This window comes from Populus nigra, chromosome 3 (assembly GCF_951802175.1).
Source record: "Populus nigra chromosome 3, ddPopNigr1.1, whole genome shotgun sequence".
Classification (NCBI taxonomy): domain Eukaryota; kingdom Viridiplantae; phylum Streptophyta; class Magnoliopsida; order Malpighiales; family Salicaceae; genus Populus; species Populus nigra.
Genome location: NC_084854.1, coordinates 15760069 through 15785848, shown reverse-complemented (window position 1 = coordinate 15785848; position 25780 = coordinate 15760069). Strand labels below are relative to the sequence as shown.

General features: G+C 32.6%; 2 protein-coding genes across 2 annotated transcripts; both read left to right on the top strand.

Moving 5' to 3' along the window:
- The first annotated feature begins 4306 nt into the window (after positions 1-4306).
- LOC133688814 (DNA-directed RNA polymerases I, II, and III subunit RPABC5) lies at positions 4307-6011 on the top strand. Its single transcript, XM_062108431.1, has 4 exons — positions 4307-4465; positions 4674-4732; positions 5243-5337; positions 5765-6011. Exons 1-4 carry the CDS (start codon positions 4430-4432, stop codon positions 5788-5790), a joined length of 216 nt encoding a protein of 71 aa, XP_061964415.1. The 5' UTR covers positions 4307-4429; the 3' UTR covers positions 5791-6011.
- A 4413-nt stretch (positions 6012-10424) lies between these two features.
- On the top strand, positions 10425-25650 carry LOC133688607 (phosphoinositide phosphatase SAC3-like). The gene is made up of 17 exons (XM_062108149.1): positions 10425-11124; positions 11432-11636; positions 11718-11883; positions 12895-13117; positions 13266-13342; positions 14657-14844; positions 14924-15021; positions 15233-15369; positions 15473-15601; positions 16157-16520; positions 17077-17198; positions 17539-17652; positions 18040-18231; positions 22500-22676; positions 22905-23013; positions 24879-24968; positions 25045-25650. Exons 1-17 carry the CDS (start codon positions 10972-10974, stop codon positions 25111-25113), a joined length of 2613 nt encoding a protein of 870 aa, XP_061964133.1. The 5' UTR covers positions 10425-10971; the 3' UTR covers positions 25114-25650.
- The last annotated feature ends 130 nt before the right edge of the window (positions 25651-25780 follow it).

Here is a 25780-nt window from a genome sequence, read left to right as displayed (position 1 = left end):
TGTTTTGTTTTGTTTCGATGATTGGTTTGATACGAGCTTTTGCGATGTATAATTTATTTCAGCTTTGGGATATAATTTTAAACTCGAATAAATATTTTTTAAAAAATATATATATACATGTCTTCTTAATTTTTAGTTGTTTTATTTTATTGAAAGCATGTATAAAAATTTTAGTTGGCAATAATGTATTTTATGGCATTAACAATGCCATTTTATTTTATTTTGCCCTGAAAAAAAAATCCATTCCACAGCTTGGCGCCGAATCAAACCACCCATCCATCAATATGTTAAGGTCGATGCTTTCTGGCTCATCTCTCCACTAAAAACAAGAAGACCTCCACTCTGCATGCTATTGCCGAAATCAATCTCATCTCTCCATTAAAACTCAATGAGAACATCCCTGTGCATACCGTTCTTGAAATCAATCTTGGGTATTCCCATTAGATATTTATTAGATTAAGAAATTACAATAGGGGTCAATTTATCTAGCTCATTTCTCTAATTTCTGAAGGGGAAAAAAAAATAAGAGCAAGCCTCAAATTATTATTATTATTATTACAAATTACAATTACAATAACAATTAAAAAAAAAAAAACTAAGTGTGGCTATATCACTGTAACAGTAAAGATAAATCACTAAATTATAATTGAGGTTTTGGGAATCGTTTTTTTTTTTTTTTTTTTTTCCTTGATAGATTAGGTGCTAGCCTGTGAGGTAGGCCGCTACACTTTAGTGGTGTGCAGTGGCTACTGATATCCAAATATTGTTTTTCTTGGTGATTTTGGAATCATCCCTGTGAAACCTTTATTTTTTTTAGGCTTACTTGTTGAGGAGCGATGGTGTCACTCCAGTCGACCCCTTTTTTTTTCTCTACTCTCTATTCTCTCACCTATCCTTAGTTTTCTCTCCTTGCTTTGTCAAAAATATCAGAGTGGGATGTCAATTGTATTTTATGTAAAATTTAGTCCATATATTTTTTATTTTCTTTCTATAAGGTAATTCTAGTATCATGACTCGGGTTGCGAGTTTGGAAGGTTGATCTGAGCTCACTCGGGTCATTATTTTAGGACCTTTTTTAAAAATTCATTTTTAAAATTTTTATCCTTCTAACTTGTAGCTGGTTGATAATTAAATTTTATGATTTTTTTTTATTTTTTTCTAAGAAGTTATAGCGGTACTAAAAATTAGGCAGAAGCGGAACTAGAACTAGAATTCTTCGTCATTCCTCCTGTACCATACCAAGAAGCAAGTTCAGAACAGAAGGATAATGGGCTCGTCTATTATAAGTTATTAGTTGACGGAGCTATCTCAGATATCTCAAGTAAGGAGACGGGACGGGTTTAAGAGTTATAGTTCTATTTCTAGGAAGGAAGAGACTATCGAGAAGCGATCCTAACCTTATGATCTGGGACATAGTTTTAACAGTTTTTCTGGGCTGACTTGAGTTGTTTTTTTATTTTTTTTAATTGATATTTTGTCATGTTTTGTCTTTCAATATGTAGTTGATTGGGAAGTGGAATTCATAATTTATTATGATTCGCTATCTATGGAATTATCACAGTCTAATGATCAGGGTCATGATTTTTACAGGTTAATTGGAGTTGGTCTATGTTGAACTAACATGTCGTCATCTCCATATTTTTTAAAAGAAAATGTTCAATATATCATCATATCAATATTTATAAAAAATGTCAATCAATATGCATCATATTTTTCTATTAGAAAACACGTTTGAGAAGCCTTAATATTTTGTTTACATTTTAAAAAAATTGATCTCAACCATGATGTAGTGTGAGTTAAGGATCTAGTTAATAGACTAAAAAAAGAAGGTGAATTCATTTTTCACCTCCTCATAACAACATTGTTCACTCAAATAATGCTTTGTTTGTTTTTTAATTTTATCCTTTGATATTTATTTTACTTGGGATTGAGTTTCATAATTTATTTTATTTTATTTAATGGATTTATCTCTGTCTTATTACTCGAATCACAAGTTTGGTGAGTTAACCTATGTTGACTGAGTTTTTTTGTCATTGTTTTATTGATTTTTTTTAATTCCATCCTTCAACTTGTTGAATGAGATTTGAATATCATAATTTGTTTTAATTTGTTTTCTATGGGTTATCTCGGTCTTATAACTTGAGTCATGGATGTGACGGGTTCACTCGAGTTATTTTTTGTTTTATTTTATTTTTTTCAAATTTTATCCTTTAACAATAAGTTGATTGATGATTGAACTTTATAATATATTTCAGTTTGCTTTCTATAAGGTTATACTAATCTCATGATCAAAGTCAGTGGTGTGACGAGTTAACTTATGTTGATTTAGGCTATTTTCTTTTTGTCTTTTTGTAATTGATTTTTTTTATTTTATCTTTTAATATTAGATTGATTGAGAATTGAATTTCATATATGAATTTGTCATTATCTTATAACCTGAGTTATCAATTTAACATATTAACTTGGGTTGATCAAAGTTAATCTAATATGTTGTTATCTCAATATTAAAAAAAATATTGTCTTGAACATTTTTTTTAGTCAAATATGTTTTTATCGGTTGTCCGGATTGCTTTTAGACAAGCTAAGTTGGTCGGGTCACATCGGTCAACCTACACGTAGTTTAAATTTTTTTTATTAGAAAAAAATATTAGCAACACTTGGATATTTTTTTATATTAAAAAAAAAATCTAGCCCACATTATAATACATATCATTCATCTATCATACTCTACAACACCAGGGGTTCTTACCTAAACTTAAACCTAGGGAATTGTTTAGGGTAAAACTTAGAATACAGTATAGTATGGGGATATTTTTTTAGATTTGTTCTGGAAAAAAAATGTAGATAGTATTTAATAGAGAGACAGGAAATATGTGCCATGAACATCAAGACTAGACTAATTTGTGTTTGATTTGGAGACAAGACATAATAAAATATTATAAATAACTTCTTTAATTGTACATTGTATATGTTTGGACTATATTTTGAAGATGTGGTTTTTTTATTTCACCAACTTTTGATACAATTCAATTATTATTTAAAGAAAAATTTATAATTTAAAAGTTAAAATTGAGCATTCACTCTATTAAAATTCTTTATAATAAATATTTTAAAAAGTTTTTAAACTCTATTTTTTGTTCTTCTTCATTATAAAATGTTTAAACACTCTTCCAAACCTTCAAAGAGTAACTATAACCTCACAAACTCGAACCTTAATGATAAAAAAAAATATCCAAGAGGATGACAAATCGTTTTCTCAGACAAAGGATATGTCGTTTGTTTTATTTGAAAAAAACCTTAAGATGAGTATTTTCTGTCTTAATTGTTAACAAATAAATAATTATGCATGGATGGGATTTTCCTTTTAGTGAGGGGCTCGACCTTTATTTTTTTAATTTTCATTAAATTTTTTTTTTTGAATTTAATTTTTAATTAATATCTCCTCTCTCATTTTTTAAACTAATTAATTTAACTATTTTTAAATAGTAATTAATATTTTAAATGGTTTCTATAATTTTATAATACCTTAAATTTGAGATAAATTAGTTGTATTTGCATGATGCATTTATAATAACAAATATCTGATTTACTAAGAAGCTATAATAAACCTCCAATAAAAATAAAATAAATATATAAAATAAAAAGGATAAATAAGATAAAATATTTTTATGTGTATATATCTCTTATTTTTTACTAGAAATATCTCATGCTTTAATCTTTGATTAACATTCCCAACTATTTTTGCGTTTTATCAGTTAATATAATTTTAAATTTATTTTATTGAATGCATATATTATTATTTTTATTTCTCAATTAATAAATCTTATAATACCAAAAAACACATCCATATATCTTTTTATTTGGCTTTTTTCTACATTAGAAACTTAAAAATCCTACTCGTAATATAGTGCGGTGAGATTTTTAGAGATTATTTGGTATTATAGTAGCTTTTTTTTCTCTCAACCATATAAAAAAAATTAATTAACTAAATAACTTCTATTTTTTGCATTAGACTCCATGGGTAATTGCATGTCAAACCTTAATTTTATAAAAGCTAAAATATCATACTTTTCATTCATGGATACATTTTTTTCATTTATTTGCTTGTAAAAATAAATCTTATAAAATTTTTAATTAAAAACATATATTTTTTAATTTATTTAAAAAATATTTTTTAAAACCTTTTTTAAAATGCCATCTCAAAAACAACTATGATGTGAAAGTTATGTAATTTGACGAGCCTTCAACCTAATTAATAAAAGACGAAGCCCGGCCCAACAACCCGAACATGGCATTGGAAACAAAACCCTCCCTTCCAAGTTCCCATCAGACACCTAGAAAATAAAACACGCAGAACGCCACCATAGAGCAGAGAAGCTCTAGAAGGGAAACTAGCACAGGCTGAAAATCTTAAGAGAGCCAAGCAAAGATGATTATCCCAGTTCGTTGTTTTACTTGCGGCAAGGTACTTACTTTATTAATTATCTTCTTTAATCACGAGGTGCTTTCTATTTCATTCAATTTTTCAGCTTTTCCTCGTCTGTCAAAATTTTATATCCGGAGAACAAAATAATAATTTGTTTTCTTGAACAATTTTTGTTTTCTTATTGTTTAGCGGTTATGTTTTGATATTGCATTTAATTTCTTGTGATTATTTTTTGTTTGGGTTTTAGGTGATCGGAAATAAATGGGATACGTATCTTGATCTTCTTCAAGCCGATTACACTGAAGGGTGATCATGCTATTTATTTATTTATTTCTTAAATTGAACAAAAATAAAATGCAAGAACCTGTGTTGTAATCTCGTATGACCCCTAGTTTTTGTATCCACATGGTCACATAGTGTACTCACTCCATTAGAAGGTAATATATATACATTCTTGCTGGAAAATCGGTTGCGAGCTTGACTTTCCAGTAGCTGCCCCCCTCGTAATTATTCATGTTGAGTCTTCTTAAATACTTGCATGTGGCAGCATGCCTCCTGAAGGCAATATGCGAAATTCAGAATGGATGTAAAAAGTGTGTTATTCTAACATTATCAAGATGCTGTTAGTGTGGTTGTGATTTATGAGCTATGTTAGTATTTCATTGTGTAAGGTACAAAGCAGCTATCAAAATGTTGTTAGGATTGCTTCTAACTGATAGTTAACAGTCCTAATAGTCATAATATGGGATGCAAATAGTTAATTGGAACTCATAGAGAACATGTCGAATTCCAAACGTATCTTGATTGTTCATGCAGAGATGCTCTTGATGCTCTGGGGTTGGTTCGTTATTGTTGTAGAAGAATGCTTATGACTCATGTTGACCTCATTGAGAAGCTTCTGAACTACAATAGTAAGTCTTTCTCTTCTATGTCCCCTTTCCCCCTCTCGTGTGTTGCCATCACACTCATGGATGAAACTGTATTTTTTTGTTTGTGATGGTAGGGTATATTTTAGTCATCTTGCACTCTCTCCTTGGAATAGGCCATGCTAGTTTAGTGAATTTTATTCTGTGAAAATTAACTAAAGTTCCCCCCCTAATGGGTCTGGGTCATAATTCAATGTTTTTATGAGTATGTCTAGCTGAATGTGGGGGTGTTAATCTTGCTAAATGAGACAAATGGGTTCACGTTTATATTTTAATGTTGACATCAAGAAAATGAGACGGTGCTTTGTTTTATCCAGAAATTGAATTTTTGAGCTGATATAATGTACCAACTCTATTTGCCTCTGAATTTTTTGGTTCATTCTTCTTATCACTGACAAATTATGCCCGACAGCTCTGGAGAAAAGTGAGGGCAGTTGAGAAGCTCATTGCATCACGGTTGACATGAAGCTGGTTATGGAAATTGATGATTAATTGTTGGATGTGTGGTGAATATGGTGAAAGTAGACATGGGACGAAGTTCAAATACTGTATACACTTTTAACCACTCTTGCCTTGCATACTTCGTTTTGGAACCTAGTCACTGTTTAAGACCAATGTTTTGAGAAGCTTATCAGTCATTTTAAATGCCTGTTGTGCGATGCTGTTGGCAATATTCTTTCAAATATGATGCTCTCTACGATGATCAATATAGTCTGGTTGCAACCTAGTCGCTGGGAACTAATAGAAGTGATGAATTGCTTTTCATGAGTATATATAATTGGACAATCTAAATTTGTTTGTATTTTGTTGAATTTTTTTTTTAAACATGCCAAAGAGGTCTGTAGCCCATATCTTTATCATTCCAGGAGGAATGGAAGACGCTTTATTAGTGTTCTTAACTTTGAACGATAGAAGGAAGTCATCTTCAACGATTGTAGGTGCCGTTATGGTTCGAATCCATGGAATCCATGTGACAGATAAAGAAACTTATCAAATCCCAATACAAATTAAATCCCTCTTTTGATGATAAACATATGAACCTTAAGTTAATCATTGTTTTCTAACTAGTTATGTATCTTCTAGTCATACGCGATTATAAACTTTGTTGGTTGATCCCTTTTCTTTGGTGATATTGACTTCTGGTTGCTTAGTTGATTGCTCATTCAACTCTTCTAGTTAATTAATGACTCTTTCAATTCAATCTATTCTTCTTATTATAATCGATTTTAGGTTTTTTCTTTGATTTTGTAATGAACAATCATTCTTATGTATATTTGACACATGCATATTTATTGTAGGCATTAATAGTAATCTAAAATTATATATCCTTTTTTTATTGCAAAAATCACATGAAGCTTGTTCCAAAGTTCACATGGAATCTCCTGTAACAAATAATTTTGACATGTAAAGAAAGAGCTAGACAGACACGTTGGCAATACTGTGATAATTAAATCTATAGTATTTTTCCTTCCAAAACAGAATCCTCTGCTGATTGATCAAGGACCAATCTGCTGAACTGTCTGAGTTTGATGCCTCCAAGTACTTCATTTCCTTATCTGCGTGTCAAATCCGTATTGGTGTAAGTTTGAGCCGAGAGGACCATGTACAAAATAAGAAATTGGTATCCCAATGCCAATGACCCGTTCAATCATGAGGAGCAGCCTGGCATGGCGGGCATCCAGGTATTGTTTTGCACGTAGTCGTGGGTGCACCCGCGTAAACAAACCATCTTGGCCGGCGGCTTTCAAAATTCATTTACTGCACGTCCCCTTCTCTTGATTTGATTGCGTTTATATTATAGATGACACATCCTAAAACATACCTCTTACACCCGGCCCGGGTAACTGGATGACTCGAGGTCATGATCATGTTGTTTTAAATAGTCAAAACTCAAGTTTATAATTAATTAGGTCACTTGGCATAATCTAGATGATAACTGACTTATATATGTATTTTTAAAAAATATTTTTTAATTTTTTCATATGTAATAACTACATTTATAATTTTATTTATATACAACATTTTTTAACATTTTCGTGTGTGTGTATATTTTAAATACATATAAAATATTTTTTAATTTTTTTATACATAAAATAATCGTATAAAACTTCCACTCGCATGGAATTTTCATATTTTTTCGGGTTAATAACTATGTCTGAGAGTATATAATATTTTAATTTATATATTGATTTTCTATTTGTGTATAAAATCAACAAAATGTTTATATACCTCAACCCCTGTATATTATGCTGTCATCGATTCCTATGGGAATGGGACTCCTTTCCCCACACGAAATTGTAGTCAAAACTACTGTATCTTTTCCAGTTCGATAAGTCACCCTCTGTAACCACAATCTTCTGGTAGTTCCCACGAGCAGACACGGCATTGTCAGATGCTACCTGGTCTCATTAATGAAACCATATTGTTACACCAAATTTAATTGTAATATTCATTCCCTAAAATGTTTTTTTTTCTTTTTATTAATAATATTTAAATGGGGTGGGGGGAATTTCTATCTCTTCGCATTTAAATCAATTACCGTGAATTACAATAATAATCTATAATATTTTTTTTTCTTTTTGTTTTTTAAATATTTGCATTTTTTCCCTACTTTCTCTCTTCTTCTTTTTTTATTTTTTTCATTTTTTTTCAAAATTACTTTCCTTCTTTTTTTTCAAATTTGCTTTTTTTTCCATTTATTTATTTTAAATTATCTTTGTTGATTTTATTTTTTTAATATTGAGCTGATTAAAAATTATGCTTTGTAATTTTTTTCCTTTAAAATACTGTGAATTGCTACGGTGTTTTTCCACATAGTTTTCCTATTTTATTTTTTTCTTTTTCAAAATCATATTTGTCGATTTTTTTTATATTGAGCTGGTTGAGAATTTAATTTTATAATTTTTTTCTTTAAAACATTGTTTATTGCTACAGTGTTTCTCCGCATGGTTTTTTTGTTTTTGTTTTTTTTTTTATTTTCTCTGAAATTATCTTTTTTTATTTTATTTTTTAATATTGAACTGGTTAAAAATTACAGTTACAATATGTGAGGAAAGCACTGTAACTTTCCTTGCAAATTACTTGGATTGCTACAATGTTTTTTCTCGTATGGTTTTTTTTGTTTTGTTATTTTTTTTCCTAAAGTTGTCTTTTTCATTTTTATTTTTTAAATATTAAGCTGGTTAAGAATTGTAATTATAAGTAAATACAAGTTTTTCCTCACAAAACACTATGGATTGATACAGTTTTTTCTCACATGGTTTTTTCCGGTTTCTTTTGTGTTTTTTTTTTGTAATATTTTTTTCCAAAATTATCTTCGTCGATTTTATTTTTGTTAATATTGAGTTGGTTAGAATTTAACTTTGTTATAAAACTTAATCATGTGGGAAAAGCACTGTAGCTTTCCTCATAAAACATTGTTGAAAATTACAATTACAAGTCATTACAAATAAGGTTAAATCATGCGGGGAAATACTGTAACTTTCATCACAAAACACTATGAATTGCTACAGTATTTCCAACATGATTTTTTCCCCTTTTTTTGTATTTTTTAATATTTTTTTCTAAAATTATCTATATCGATTTAATTTTTTTAATATTGAACTGATTAAGAATTTACCTTTATAATTTTTTTCTTTAAAATACTGTGAATTATTGCAGTGTTTTTCCATATAATTTTATTATTATTTTTTTTAAAATTATCTTTGTCTATTTTTTTAATATTCAGTTGGTTAAGAATTATAATTATAATTATAATAAAGCTAAATCATATGGGGAAAGTATTGTAGTTTTTCTCACAAAACATTATGGATTGCTATAGTATTTCTCTAAATGGTTATTTTATTTTATTTTATTGGGGAAAGTACTGTAATTTTCCTCACAAAACATTGTCAATTGCTACAACGTTTTTTTTCATGGGTTTTTTTTCTTCCAAAATTATCTTTGTTGGTTTTTTTAATATTAAGTTGATAGAGAATTTAGCTTTGTAATTTTTTTTCTTTATATTAACAGAAAAACTAAATTATATGGTGAAAACACTGTATCTTTCCTTTCAAAATACTATGGATTGCTATAAATCATTTTATTCAGTCTCTAAGTTTTTGATTACCAACACAATTTTTTTTCCATTATGAAATATTAGCTTTATCATACCTTTAGTTTCTATTACTTATTTATTTAGCTCTGATTTATAATTATAACACTATTAAATATATTTATTTTATAAGCCCGTGACAACGCGCCGGAATACATTAAATACACATCTACTTCATATTCACACAGTAATTTAAGAATTTTACTGTATTTATGTTGGTGCCAATATTAAGAACACAATTACGAACGGAAAACTAATAACCTCAAGAAACCATTGTTCAAATTTAAGATCTCGATTTAAATAAATATATACGAGAACCGATTTTGGTGCATTATCCAGCACAATGTAGTAAAGTATTACAGTTCTACTACAATATTCTATCAATTTTAAGGTGTTTAGGGAATAATTAATGATATTATATTATTTATTTTTTATATTTACTTTTAAAAAAATAAATATAGAAAGTGATTATTTTTTACTAGTCATAAATTTTATTTTATTTTATTTTTTATTTTTGTGTTTGTCTTTTTCTTTAAGATGAGCCTGAGAAATATTTAATGATATTATATTATTTATTATTTATATTTATTTTTTAAAAATAAATATAGCAAATAAAGTTATTCTTATCAATTTTTAATGGGTTATAAATTTTATTTTATTTTTATTTTTGTGTTTGTCTTTTTTTTTAAGATAAGCGGGAGAAGTAATATGTCATTTAACATCATAAATTTTTTTGAATTAAATCTTGTAAAATTTGTTTTGCTTGTACAAGTTTCCAACAAAAAGTGATGATATAAACCTGAAAAAAAGAAAAAGAAACAATAAAAAATGTGTGGAGGTAGTAGTCATCCAAATTGTGGTTTTCATTTCTCGTGCCTTTGTATCTAAAACTTCTCTGTTTTATTAATTTTCATTTTTTTTCTTTTCCATGTCCTAAAAGGCCATATATATATATATATATATATATATAGTTGTGTTCGTCAGAACAACATACAAATAAAAAAAAAGAAGTCAAGAATTTATTTTCCTTTTTTTTCTCGAAACCTCCCTGGTCTTAAATCTCTCCATTCTTATCCGTGTCTAAGTTCGATCTTCTTCTCTTTTTCTCTCCTGCTACGCATAAGCAAATAGCTTCCTTCCTTTTGTTCTAACTATCTCTCTCTGCCTAATTATAGCTCTTAATTAATTTAACGCTTCGATCTCTGCAATTGCGCTGTTAATATTTTGATTTGGAGATCACAAAAATCAAGATATTTTTTTTTCTTTGTGAATGGAAGGAGAGAAGGAGGAGGCACGGTAATAATAATAATAATAATAATAATAATTAGAGGAAGAAATGCTGTATTTGAAGCAACCAAGCTCCATTGTATGCAAAGGTTGTGATTCTTTATTTCAATAAATAAATAATTTATTTTCTGTCGTGTTGCATGTTATTGTGATAAATTCCCTGAGCCTGAGGCTCGGGGAGAGAGATCTAGTAAAAATTGGAAAATTAAAGAGAGAGATTGATTGAGAGAGTGTGTGTGATGGCATCGTCGACGGAGAATGAAAGACCGTCATACTCTCCAAGAATAAGTAAGACTGCAATTGATGATGAAGAAGAAGAAGAAGAAGAAGAGTTACTGCCGCCGCCTGACCAGGTTTCTATGCAGAAATTCAGGCTCTATAAGACTCAATCGGTAGGTGCTTTTTTCTTTTCTTTGAATTGCTTAATTTGGTTTCCGTTTCTTGATTTTGGATCGGTTGCAACTTGCAAGTAGATTGCATTGACTTGAAACGTTTTTGGATTTCTTGAATTGAATGATCAAATGGTGTCAGTTTAGCTTAGATGCTAACTGTACAGAGTAGAATCACTCTGTTTTCTCTTGTTGTTTAATGATTTATGCTTGTTACTATTTTTGGATGTGTGCTTGTGCTATTTGAATTGCATGAAGTCAAGGCAATGTTCTAGATGATTATTTGATTGATTTATCTTGTGTCTTGCAGAACTTTTACATGATAGGGAGGGACAAGAGTAGGACTTATTGGAGAGTGCTAAAGATTGACAGACTCGACCCTTCTGAGTTAAATATTCGTGAAGATTCTACCACGTATACGGAGAGGGAATGCTATGATCTGTTGAGGCGGTTACATGAAGGAAACAAGGCTACCGGTGGGCTTAAATTTGTCACTACTTGTTATGGAATTGTTGGTATGTGCATTTTAGTTGCTTTGCTTTCTCTTTGTGACTGTTAGTGGTGTCACTATTCTCATAGTCATTTTCTCTTTTTAGGGTTTATCAAATTTCTTGGGCCATACTACATGCTACTCATTACAAAAAGAAGACAGATTGGTGCAATCTGTGGTCATAATGTATATGCAGTCTGCAAGAGTGAGATGATTCCACTTCCAAATTCTGCTGTGCAGTCCAGTATCAGTGATTCTATGAATGAGAACAGGTATTTAGCCCATTCTTTTTTGTAAATATAGCTCATTTATTCCAGTTGCTTGAGAAATCATGAACGGTAAACTAAAAGCTGCACTGGTTGTTATATTTTGTACAAGTTGTTGTGTCCTTCCTCATTATCAGACAGTTCTTTTACACTTTATGGTTACAAGCTTGTCCTCGGATACATGTACTATGAGTGGCAATAGTAATGAATCCATAGAACACCTCTTCTTATGTTGTTCAGTTTTTGGAACCTTTTTACGCTAGGCTTTTCACTATCTCCAGTAAGTTTTGAGTTTTCTGGAATACTTTAGAAGAGCTGCTCCTAACTGGATTTGCGTGTCTTGGTAAATCAAAAGGAGACAAAGTGTTCATGTCTCAAAAAAATGGAGGCGGATGTTGTGGAAATGTGCTCTCTTGCCTTGATTTGGAATAGTATTTCACTTTCTTGTGGTGCTCTGCCAAAGAAGTTTTTAAGAGGCATTTTCCAAGGAGATATGCAAAGAGACTTGAGAAATTTGGTGGTTTAGCCTTTTTCTATCTGGAGAGATTCTCGTCCTTTCACTCTGTACTTTTTCCTTATTCTAATAGAGCTTTGTTTTTTATTAGGGAAAAAAAAATGCTTACCATTTTTAATGTGGTATTTTCATGAATTAAAAAGATGTAGCATTGGTCTCTGATCAACACCATTTTGCCTACAAGATTAGAAATTTCATCCTTTCCTTGTAGCAGATTAATTGTTTGAGTCTTTATTTCCTTTTCTGTATTTGTTGGTGCTGTGCCGGAGGAGTTATTTAGGATGAGAAGCATAATGCTTTTGCTTCTTATTGTTTCCTTTTATCCTTTTAGTTGTTCTCTGTGAATACTCAACTTTAGGTTTCATGGGAAAATGTTATTCTTTATTCTTTCCATAGCTCTTTTTTTTTTGTGGTTTCTTTCCTTCTGTAGCAAGAGTTTGAGCACTACTTTCTCAGAGGGTTTTGTTGTAAATTTGATTGTCTTTATTTCATTGATGATGTAGGTACAAGAAGCTTTTATGCACGGTGGACCTAACAAAGGACTTTTTTTTTAGCTACTCATACCATGTTATGCGTAGTCTTCAAAAGAACTTGTGTGATAGAGAGACAGGTCAGGTCCTGTACGAAACAATGTTTGTCTGGAATGAGTTCTTGACTCGTGGTATCCGAAATCACCTTCAAAATACTCTGTGGACAGTTGCTTTAGTGTATGGATTCTTTAAACAGGTGAATAGTGGATGGTAGCTAAGTTGCTTAGACTCTGAATTATTTTTCTCCTTTTCAGATGTATAGCTGTTCAAGCATGCTTATTTTGTGAGGTGTACTTTAATTGTGTTGTTTATTTCACTGTTGGCTTCTTGCTATATAAGTGTAGGCCACACTTTTTGTATCTGGGCGAGAGTTCAAACTTACCCTTATTGCAAGACGTTCACGCCATTATGCTGGCACGAGGTAAGATAGCATGCCTATACATTTTTCTTCCTCCCAAGTTTCTTTTTGCTTAGAATTGGAATCATAGGCAGCTGTGCTAAATATTATAATGGCTTCTTATATGACAGCCCTTGCTAAAAGAACTAGAGTAATAAGAATAAGAAATAGAGAAGGAAATGACATCAAGCACCAAGCCTAAAGATGAATTAGGAATGTCTATTTTGTTCCATAACTCACATCTGATGAAATTGATCACCATATATTGCAAAGCAAGCCTTTTCTTTTATTAGTATACAGAATAAGCTAAAAATCTCAAATGGGAAAACTTCCAACTACACCATAATTCGTTAAAAGACCAGGCTTCCTAAATAATATTATGCATCCTTAATAAACTGGGATTTCTCAACAGACTAATGATTTTTAGTTAGAAAAGTAACTACACATAACATAACAACTAAATGAAACAGCCCTCGGCTTGGGATATGCCAAAAACACTACTCTTCCCTTACAGAATTTACCCCCAGCTTCAAATTGAAATTCTACTAAGAATTTACCTCGGAAATTTATTCCTGGACCAAATACCTCGTTGTTGATGAAGAATCTACTACCTAGGTTTTTTTTTTTTTCATGTAAGGTATATCTTCTTTAACCATAGATTAAGCAGGTTATAACTTTCTTTTGTTAGCATTTTTTATATAGAAATTCCGACTATTATTTGAAGAATATGGGCTATTCTGTTTTAGTGGTTACCGAGAAACCATTGTTCTCTACTGCCCTGTATTTTAGTGTCATTTCAAATCCTTAATTTCTGGTAAAATAATAATCTCAATTCGGCTTATGAGGTTATGATGTTTCTCTGAATGTATGATACAACAATAAGAACACCAACCAAGTCTCAATCCCAAACTAGTTGGTTTTGGTTATGGTGTTTGTCTGAATTCATGATAATATAAAATATTATTTGATTATCTGCTGGTTTGAGTTGATGATGGCTATCACGTGGTTAAATATATATTTTAACCATTGTTCTCAACTGCCCTGTATTTTAAGCACGTTTCAAATCCTTAATTTCTGGTAAAATAATAATTCTCAATTCAGCTTCTGTGGTTATGATGTTTCTCTGCATGTATGATACAACAACAAGAACACACCAAGCCTCAATCCCAAACTAGTTGGGTTTGGTTATGGTGTTTCTCTGAATGTACGATAATATAAAATATTGTTTGATTATCTGCTGGTTGAGTTGATGATGGCTATCACGTGGTTAAATATATTTTGCTGTTTCTTTATTAATTTTCACGTTGGTACACCTCCCATGGGTGCCTCTATATTTAGGTATTTGAAACGTGGGGTAAATGAGAAGGGCAGAGTGGCTAATGATGTTGAGACAGAGCAGATTGTTTTTGAGGATGTTCCTGAAGGATTTCCCATGCAAATAAGTTCAGTTGTCCAGAACCGTGGCTCCATCCCACTATTTTGGTCACAGGAAACCTCACGTTTGATTATTAAACCAGATATTATATGTATGTCCTTGAACGTATGGTATTCATGGTGGTGCTTTATATTTTCTTACTTTCCGCATGGTTTATTGTCCTTTACCAGTGTCAAAGAAGGACCAAAATTATGAAGCAACAAGACTTCATTTTGAAAATCTTGCAAAGAGATATGGAAATCCCATTATTATATTAAACTTGATTAAGGTAAGTCTCTTATTCAGTGGTTTACATCTCTATTCTTCTTCTGCCGCAAATGTCTTGAACTAGTCTTCAAACAAGAAATATCTCTAGATAATACTGGTTGTTTATTACAAAAAGTTGAGTGTTTCAGTTGCTTCTGTTAGTAATTTCTCAATTCAGATTTTGAATTCTTTTTCTTTTTCTTTTTCTATCTGTCATTGTTTCACAATCACAGGCCCAAGAGAAGAAACCCCGAGAGTCAATTCTTCGTACAGAGTTTGCTAATGCTATTGATCATATTAACAAAAATTTATCCGAGGAGAACCATCTAAGATTCCTTCACTGGGATCTACATAAACATTCTAAAAACAGGTATCTCTTTTTAGCTTGATCATCTTAATATCATATTGATATTTTGGAGAAAAAAAATTGAATCCTTACTGCAATAAACTTGCTTTTTATTGTCCACTTTCAGGAACGCAACAAATGTTTTATTACTTCTGTGGAAAGTGGCTGCATATGCTTTGACGCTAACAGGTTTCTTTTACTGTCAAGTAACATCGGACTTGAAACTTGAGGGATGTACGGATTCTCCTTTTACTGAGTAAGTTGGTTCAATCACTTTTTCTGTAGCTTCCACAGTCATTCACGTTATTTTGAACAACATAACTCGTACCTGAAGTTGTGGACTTAGCAATAACTTAAGTTATGACCATGTGCCACTGGTGAAATTCATTATTTTTGTTGTTAGCATTAACTTCTGTTATGAGGAGATCTAGTTTTAATCTTCTTTCTGCTGTCATGTATGTTGATTATGGTGCACCCTGCTTACTGAGTGCATGCTATGAAATGAAAATCCTGGAAATGTTTGGTGTTGCACAGACCAGTGACAGGAAAAAAAAAAAAAAACCTATGGCTGGACCAATGACACAAACAAACCATAGTTTGGATCCCTGGATCTGGGTAGTGTATGCCAAATGGATTTCTAATCAATTTACCGTTTCACAACAGTGCTTGGGTCTTGGAAGCCATGTATAGTGGGTGCTTGACGGATGTGATTTGATATGTGAAGACATTATAAAGTTTTTACATTTATTTCTGAGTGACCTACTTTTCATGTTTTAATTATGGCAAGTTTGGGAATGTCCATGTGATGCAGGAATGCTGAGAATGGCAACTTATCTCCTCAGTATAACAGTAACAATGATAATGAGGATGGCAGCAACTTAGAGGAGAAATCTAATGGAGGTAACAGTGTTGTTAATGGAAATCATTCTACCAAGTGCCCAATGTTCCAGATGGGTGTGCTCAGGACCAATTGCATAGATTGTCTTGATCGCACAAATGTTGCACAGTATGCATTTGGGCTGGCTGCCCTTGGACACCAGCTCAATGCTGTAGGAGTTGTAGATAACCCAAAAATAGACCTTGATGCACCTTTGGCTGATGATTTGATGGGATTTTATGAGAGAATGGGTGACACACTTGCGCATCAGTATGGTGGCTCAGCTGCTCATAATAAGGTGATTCTAACTAGTAATGCAGATGTTAATAGTTCTAAAATTATAAAAAGTGTTCTCCTGTAGGTTTTGTTTGCTTTTCATTTTTTTTCTTGAAACTTTCAATGTAGACGTGTCAGTGGCTCAGCTTTTTTGTAGAATTTAATTTATTGGTTACAAAGTTCGGAGACTTTATACTCTTGTCATTTAATTCATGAACTATGTTTTAGCTGTGTTGGAATTTGAGGAATGCAATAGGAGAGCGTTCAGGGTGGAAGAGTCCTCCATATCCTCTTTAATAAAATATTGGATTGAGAATTCGTGCCTTGGCATGCAAGGAATCTTTCTTTGAAAGTGTAGATGATGCGAAGGAGTAATATCTCTCTTAATATTTTATTTGCATCTAGATATGCTATGGGTATGATAGTGGGCTTAGGACTTTCTGTTGACTTTGTTGCTAAGCATGTACTTTTGAATCCTCCCCAACTGATAAATACTCTTACTGGTCTCCATAATTTTAATTGAAGCTGCTACTTTGGTTCTTTATTTCTTAATTTTTTTTAACTGTTGATAATATTAGATATTCTCTGAGAGAAGGGGTCAGTGGAAGGCAGCAACACAATCCCAGGAGTTCTTCAGAACCCTTCAACGGTATCACAGCAATGCATACATGGATGCTGAGAAACAGGATGCAATTAATGTGTAAGTTGTACATTCTGTCTTATTCTCGTACTGCTTGATAAAAGCACGGGCTATCTTTGATAAGAGCTTATGCTGCCTTTAGTTGTACCAAATATAAAAGTTGGATAAATATGATGTGACTTTTTGAGCTAATTGAGGATTTTTATGTATTGATAAGATGGCCAATTTGTTCACTGACCTCTGAAATATTGTGACTTGTGCTAGTTCAAGGGAAAAAAGTTGGTGGGCATTGAGATAATTAGATTATTTCGTTGTCTTTATTTTCTCAGCTTGATCATCCTCAAGTGATTTGCTGCAACTGTTCTATCAATAATGACTTTAACAACTATAACTTGAGCAGATTCTTGGGGCACGTCCAACCACAACGGGTTAAACCTGCACTCTGGGAGTTGGATTCTGACCAGCATCACAATGTTGGAAGGAATGGACAAACCAATGTGGATGAAGATGCAAGGTATTTAGCTAGCCAGACAAGACCTTGAACTATATAAATTACACATCACAGATGATACATGTAAACGTGTTTCTCCATTCATTGCTTCACCATTCCTGATCAATCTGACTGTATCTCAATCTGCTTGAATCATTTTTGAATGGTCAATGTTTTAAGCAAAGTATAATGCACGGGCATAGTGTTTAACAAATTTCTGCATCATTTGTGCTTGAGAGAATGCGAAAAAATGCATTGATGTGTTACTCTTGTGTACATCTTTCAGATTTCATGATTCCATTTTCTTTTTTCTTTTCTTTTTATGGCCCGGGGGGGGGGGGGTAGTAATAATTATTTGACTAAATTTGTAGCTTTTTCTTATCCTTTTGACCGTCAAATTTTTATATTTAGGTCTATTTTCAAAAGGTCATTATCTGATGGAAATAATCTTCGGGGAAGTGGCTCACCTTTGTTAGCCATGAATGCGAGGCAGCAGAAATTTTGCAGATCAGCTTTTCCAGATCAATTTCAAGAGGAAAACAATGTTTTTTCAGAATCATCACCTGAAATATCTACATGTGAAAGTGACATTGCATTTTCAAGGTATGATTGCTTCACCTTTGTCTTTTTTGGAATAAATCAATTGTTTCTTAGAAGATCCATGTTTTTTTCCTATTAATGATGGTACTCTGTGAAAAGGAGGAAACTTTCACTTGTAGTAAAAGTTGAATTTTGTTCAGTGCTTCTATTAAATGAATTCTCGGTTCTTCTTATAAACATTGTTCTTAAAGCTATTCTTGATTATGCTGCAATGAAAGTGATCTTTCACATTTAGTTTCTCTAATATTTGCTCTTTGATGTGATGAAATATATTTAATTTGTTCTGTTTTGTGCCGCATTGAAATCCATCTTCCAAAAGTGTTGATCATGGTCTACGAGATATCATCAGTATTTTCCATTTCTTGTGTCATTTCTCATTGTTGCTTTACAACATTTAGTTACCAAAAATAATTGCATACATGTTTGCTTCGTAAAAGTGATGCAAAGTTTTCCTTGCATGGAAAAGCCAAGGGACTGTTTAAAACAGTGTAATACTTCAATTTTCTAGAAAACTGGAGGGGGAAAATTGGTGTGTAGAAGGAAAATAGAAACTTTCTTTTCAAATGCAATATTTTTCTATCTAGAAAACTGGAAAACTAGTTTTCCAGTTTTTCAAATACTGAGTTTGGAAAACGCTTTTTAGAGGTTCTTCACATTTTTCCTTTACAAGTTTTCTACTCTTTTCAAATGAAGAAAAGACATGAACACTATAATTATTTTTTTTAATATACACTTCTTAGCAACAAAATATTAAAATGATTTTTTTTTACATTTTAATGTTACTGTCATAAATTTAATTTTTATTATAAATCTAATGTATTTTTTCAAGTTAACAATATAACTATTATAAGTGATTTGTTTGATTTATAGTATCAATCAAAGAATAGAATTAGGCTATATGATTTTTATTCATATCACTAAGGGGTATTTATACATGATATATATCAACCATTTAGATAAGTAAATAAGTAAAAATATAGGAGTAAAAATTTAAGCTAAAAATCAGCTAATTAATCTGACAGCTGTATACATTAACTCCCCCCCACAAGCTGGTACATAGATATCACACATGCCTAACTTGTGTCAGCCAGCTGATCCACTCTTCCACTCTTTTAATATAAGGGATCTCAACTACACTAGAGTCAGATTGTTGTTGATGTAGTTTCTGTCAAGTTTAATATGTTTGGCCACACATTGCTGAACCAGATTGTTGGCAATCTTAATAACCATTTTGTTGTCACTACATCGATTTTTTTGGACCGTACCCAAGTTCACCCAAGAGAATGTTAAGCTGAGTAAGATTTGTAATCGCATGATAGAGGGCATGATACTTAAACACTAGATAGTGATACCATAGTTTGTTTTTTAGTCCACGTTACTAAGTTATCTCTAATAAATGACACATACACTGAGATAGATTTTCTATTTAATGTGAATCCAACAAAATTATAATTAGTATTTTATATAATATCCATATGGTTATGTTAAGAGAATATAACACCTTTACCTTGAGAGGATTTTAAGCAAGTCAATTTACAATTCACTACTGTCAAAGAACCATCTCAACTCAATAGTTTAAGCTATTAGGTGAGGTCCCAGGATATGATTTATATTATTTTTTAACACACCCCCTCAAGTGAAAGCCCTTTGGGCTTGAAACTTGCACAGGTCCACACTTCCTTGTGCTTAATTTTTATCAAATAAATGGGGATGATGAAATTTGAACTCATGATCACTTGGTCATTAAGGCTCTGATACCATGTCAAAGAACCATCTCAACCCAATAGCTTAAGCTGTTAGGTGAAGTTTCAGGATATAGTTTATATTATTCTCTAACAACTACATCTATATGTCGGTTACTCAGATAATACACGAATTGGCTTAAAACACTAACTGCATGTGATAGGTTTGGTATGAGCTAGATAGATTAGCTTCCCTACCAACCTTTGATACCTCTTTTTATCCGCTGGAACCTCATCCAAGTAGAAAGCAAGACCATGGTTTATCTCAATAGGAGTATCCACAGGTTCATAGGCAGAGTTAGTAGTTTTAGTCAAGAGATCTAACATGCATTTCCTCTGAGAGAGAGAAAGTCCTTGCTTGAATCTAGATACTTCAATGCCCAATAAACATTTTAAAGTTTCTAAGTCCATCTCAAATTTCTTGGCCGAGTAGTTTTGAAGCTTCTCTATCTCAGTTATATCACTTAATATAACAATCATGTCATCAACATAAACAATAAGCAATATAATATAGTTACCTTCCCTTTTATAGAATAGAGTGTGATTTGACAAGGCTGGTTTAAAACCATACTTATTCATTGAGTGGCTCAATCTACTGAACTAAGACTTTGATAACTACTTTTACCTCCTGTCATAAATCTTAGAAAAGGGTCCATATACATCTCTTCCACCATATCATCATAAAGAAAGGCCTTCTTCACATCAAGTTGTTGTAATGACCAATCCAAGTTAACTACAAGAGAGAGTATGACTCTTACTGGTGTTCATCTTGGCCTTATGAGCAAAAGTCTCTCAATAGTCAATCCTGTGTATCCTTTAGCAACTAGTCTAGTTTTGTACTTGTCTACTATCTCATCTAACTTGTACTTCAATGTAAACACTCATTTACATTCTATTTCTTTTTTTGTCTGAGGTAACCCGACCATCTCCTTGGTAGAGTTCTTCTAGAGTGCCTTCATGTCTTTTACCATAGCAGAATTCCACTTATTGTCTCTAAAAGCTTCCTAAAAATAACTAGGAATAGACATATAGGACAACTAAATGGCAAAAGATAAGTGAGATTTAGACAGACAATGATAAAAGACAAAATCATATATGAGATAAATGATGTTAAAAGATTATTTGGAAAAACAAAATCTACTATGCTCTTTACGATAACGAAGGGGATATCTCTGAACGGTGGACTCTAAATGTACATGTTATGAATTTATAGAAGAAAGGGACACATTCTCCAGGGTCATTCTCAAAAGAGTTCCGATGGCATAGTAATATCATCAAAAGGAATAATGGAGTTAGAAGTCGATTGAGCGAGTCTTTCATCCCTACCCTCTTACGTTCAAATGCAACTTCTTTTATAAGATCAAAAGATATCTCCCTCTTATCCAAAGCAATTGAATACCCTCCTCCCTGAAATCCACCATCTCTTTTCTTCCAACCATAAATGTTCTTCCCTACCACTAATCTCCCTTGAAAGAGGAATGAGAGACACATCCCTAAAAAAATGAGACACTTGGTCACAAAACTGAATATCTATGGACAAGTACTTGTCCGTAGAGGGATGAAAACTCTTGTACTTTTTTTAGAGTTAGATTTTAGTAAATATACTAAGTTTATCCTAGTGCAATCATTGATAAATGGAATAAAATATTTATGACCTAAAGCAGAAGCAATAGAAAAAGAACCATGTATGAAAAAGAATTTGAACTTTTATTGAAATTAACTTAAAAAGAACACTGATTTTTAACATAAATGCATTGCTCATTTTGTTAACTAGAAATAGAAATCTCACTGAATAACTTAGGAAATTAACATTTTGAATAAGCAAATGAAGGACTCAATCACCAATGTCATTACAAAATAAATTTCCCTAGCATAATTCTCTTCATGTACTTCAAACCATTGGTTGGCCTAGGAATGTAATGCCCCAACTTCCTCTAAGTGGTAAAGACCTCCTCTCTCCCTATTAGTGCCAATGTAATGCCCCAACACATGGTGGATGTTTGGTGAGTTGGCTAATTAAGAGAAGATTATTAGAAAGAGTAGGAGTAAGTAAATCAGAAGACATGGAAAGAATGGGAGAGAGTGAGGCATTCTCGACCTCAGTAATTAGCATAGGAGCCTCACTAGCAACCTCAACAAACTTGACCACATTAGCAAATGAAATAAGGAAGAATTGCTAGTCATGTGATTAGTATCCCCTAATTCAATAATCCAAGTGTTAGTAGAAAATGGGAAGCAAAAGATTAAGATGTGTCAGTAGCAGCAATCTGGGAGGACTTCCTTTTCTTTGTTCATATTGCTGAGGGTATTTATACTGGATATATATCAACCATTTAGATAAGTCAACTATACAATTGAATAGGATAAAATCTAGGAGCTAAAAGTTAGGCTAAAACTCAGCTAATCAATTTGACAGCTGTAAACTTTAACTGTATCACTTGTTGAATTCCTCCTTGACTACATTAGTGTTGCTATTATGTTAACTGATGTTCCCTATTTGACATACTAGCTGTTCATTGCTACATGTAGGTACACTCCCTCAATGCCTCGCAGACAGCTTTTCAGATATGTGCAAAGAGATCGCTACCTGGAAAGTGATCATGTTTTCTTCTCTGGACATGGAGATACATGTAATTGCTCAAACTTTGTTGATATCGACTGGCTGTCTTCCTCTGGAAACTCATGTGAAGAAGAGCCATTTGAGAGGTATTTTTTTTTATCAATCATGAGGATGGATGGTGCTGTTGTGAAATTTTATGGAACAGAAGTATGAAACTGCTAAGCATGAAAGTATTTATTTATTAGAAAATGCCAAAAATAGGGCTTGGTTTAACAAAAAAGGTGTTATGTATGAGTGTGCGCTTCTGTCACATCATGCTCTAAGCTGGAACCAGTGATTATAATTTCCTTCATCATGTTTTGATGTTTGTGCAGGTCATCATTACTCACGAACTATCCAATTAGTGGTCTGTCATCTGAAAATGTCAATGGAATAATGGGTGGAACAACCCCATCCACAATTGAATATGGATCCAGCACGAAGGTCAGTCCCCTCCGCCATTCTGTTGGTGCATTTTGCATGGTTTCTTAGTAATTCAACAATAGCTAGATATTAAGTGGAGTCAAACTCTGGCCAAACCCATAAATTAGCTCCCAAGTGTGCAACAATTGATTGAGTGAGCTGTCATGTTTTTTTTTCCAGTCAAATTACAAACTTTGCCCCACTTTATTTTATAATGTTAACTCAATTGCAATAAGTAATTGCCATTAAACTACACCACTAAGACTACTTTATAGGCTGCCTTCTTATTTTTAATTTGGCATATCAATATTGATTGCATAATTAATAATAAACTACACCGACATCAGTCTCCATTATCAACTCTCATTGCCACAAAGTTCATGTTTTTGTTTCTTTTTTATTTTGTTGACTCCTATTGATCCTCCAACCAATTCTCTCAAAATGTCATAATAGCATTTTACCATCCATTTGTAACTGCCAATGCTCCTTCACTTCACTGGCTTTATCTCCTATTTTTGGAGTGCACACACAGTCCCAAACCTCATCCAACCTTACACAGGAGCTTACAAGTGTTGTTAAACCAACACTGCATCACCTCTTAGAACCACAATCATCCTCACTATCAGCTACTCAATTCCCCTATTCAGATGACGACCCGAGATATTGTCACATTCATCAATCAACATCCTAGCTCAAGAAAGACTAGTTCTTAAAATGAACCCTTTCAAATCACCAAAGCCAACGTTGCCGTCTCAAAATTGATTTCTCCCTCAAAACGTTCAAGCTTTGTGTGATTTTAAGCCTGCCAGGATTCTTTGCAAAGCAGTTTTCATCATTGATGACAGCAATCGGGATTGTAGAAGTAATCATGTTCAAATTGAACATGGATAGCAGAGGCCATGTTCAATACCCAGTTGAAAACAACTAACTTGTTTGTTTCTCAGTTTAAGTGGTCATAATCATTGATCTTTAGAGTTTTGGCATGATGATGAGAAACATCCCAAACTGAATGTGCTAGAACTAAATGCATGGCTGACTGTGTCTTTGATGACAATGCTGCTGAGGTGAAAAAATTGTGAAATTGTTTATGAAATGTCAGAAATGGGTTTTGCAGACTATTGTGCGATGGTGTAGATGAGATTTTTTTATCCAATCGAACTGCCATTCAATTTTTGTGCATAAGGTTTATGGAGGGTGCATTGCCTTGTCATCATTTCTTATAAGTGGGTCTCATGCCATCGTGTCATGTTGCCTCATTTTTGCTGCATTACCTTTTTTTTCCCATTAAATATGCCACTCAGGCCAATTGGGCAAAATGTGGCCATTAATTACAGTTCAACAAAGAAAATAGACAACATTGTTGAACCAACCAGTTGATGTGAAAAGAAGGGGCAATTTATAGGCCCTTGCTACGATAAATAACTTGTTATTTTCAGTCAACAGAAAGTGCTGAGTTGCAAGGAAACAAGTAATGAACAGTATCTCTCCTAGCATTGCTTTTACTGAAAATTGAGTTGGAAGAACTTTGAGGTTGTAGCATTACTTTTACTGAATGTTGAGTTGAAAAAACTGAGGTTGTCTTTCTTGGAACATTTTACGTTCTTGAAGAATTTCCATAATTTATATGATTGGCTAAACTAAATGATATATCTGGACATGACTCCTGATGATTGGCTAAACTAAATGATATATCTGAATTTCCCCTTAGGGGTTCTATATGACAATTTCATAAATTAAAATTATAGAAGGTTGATGAACTTAATTTACAGAAGTTCACAATGACATGGTTAGAATATTTAAAGGATGTTAACTGCATCTGTCTCTGTTTTTTTTTTTTTTTAATTCCAGAAAAATTCAACCCTACTTCCATGTTTCCTGCTTTGTAGGAAAGTCAGCGATCAGGAATGGAGCTATCGTATAGTAATCCAGCAAATTCCAATGTGCTCGAGGAGTTTTCAGATAACTTTGTGCAATGGGTAAACTGCGGAGAGACACTGCCAGTGAAGTTGAGCTCATTTTCCCCTGAGTTATAATATATTTCAACCTCTTTAGGTTCAACCTGCTCTGAGATTCTTTTCAATTGATATAAAGAGGTTGCTGAGAGGGCAGAGAGATAAATGAAGGGCAGCTGTATCGGCATTCTTCCGTAAAATATATGAAAGTTCGCTCAGCCGTTGTGCGTGACTCACGGCATGGATTCCACCGTGGAACCTCTATGGAACCTGATACCAAAATACAAGAGAGTAAATAGCCAGCAGTTGAAAGAACATTCTTTTTGGAGCTCCTCCCTCTTCTCATTCCTTACTAGCCTGTGGAACTTGTAGGTTTTCGTCGTGTAAATATCATAACCGCGCTCAATGAGAGCTCCGTGTGTAGAAGAATTGAAGACCATCGATTCTTTATTTCCCTTCACGTTTACCCGCGGTCAGTTGTGATACTAACAACTCAGTGAAGTGTTTGGAGGAAAGTAGTACGATTATTATTGGACTGATGTTGTCTTAAAGCCATCCAAATTCTAAAGCCTCGTTTCTGGTTTCTCCGGTTGATTGATTGTGAAAGAAGACATTTAGTTTAACTTGAATTTGTGTTCATCGGCAGCTCTTTTGTTGTTGTTGTTATGATTATTATTATTATTATTATTGAATTAGGGTTTTGGCATATTCTTTTGCAACCATAGCCCATTATTCATTGGTTCACAAGTAGCAAAAGGATTATACAGTATCAAACAGCAATTAAATGAATTTGTCAATGCGTGTAGTGGTTTGCACGTGCGGGAGAAACATTCGAC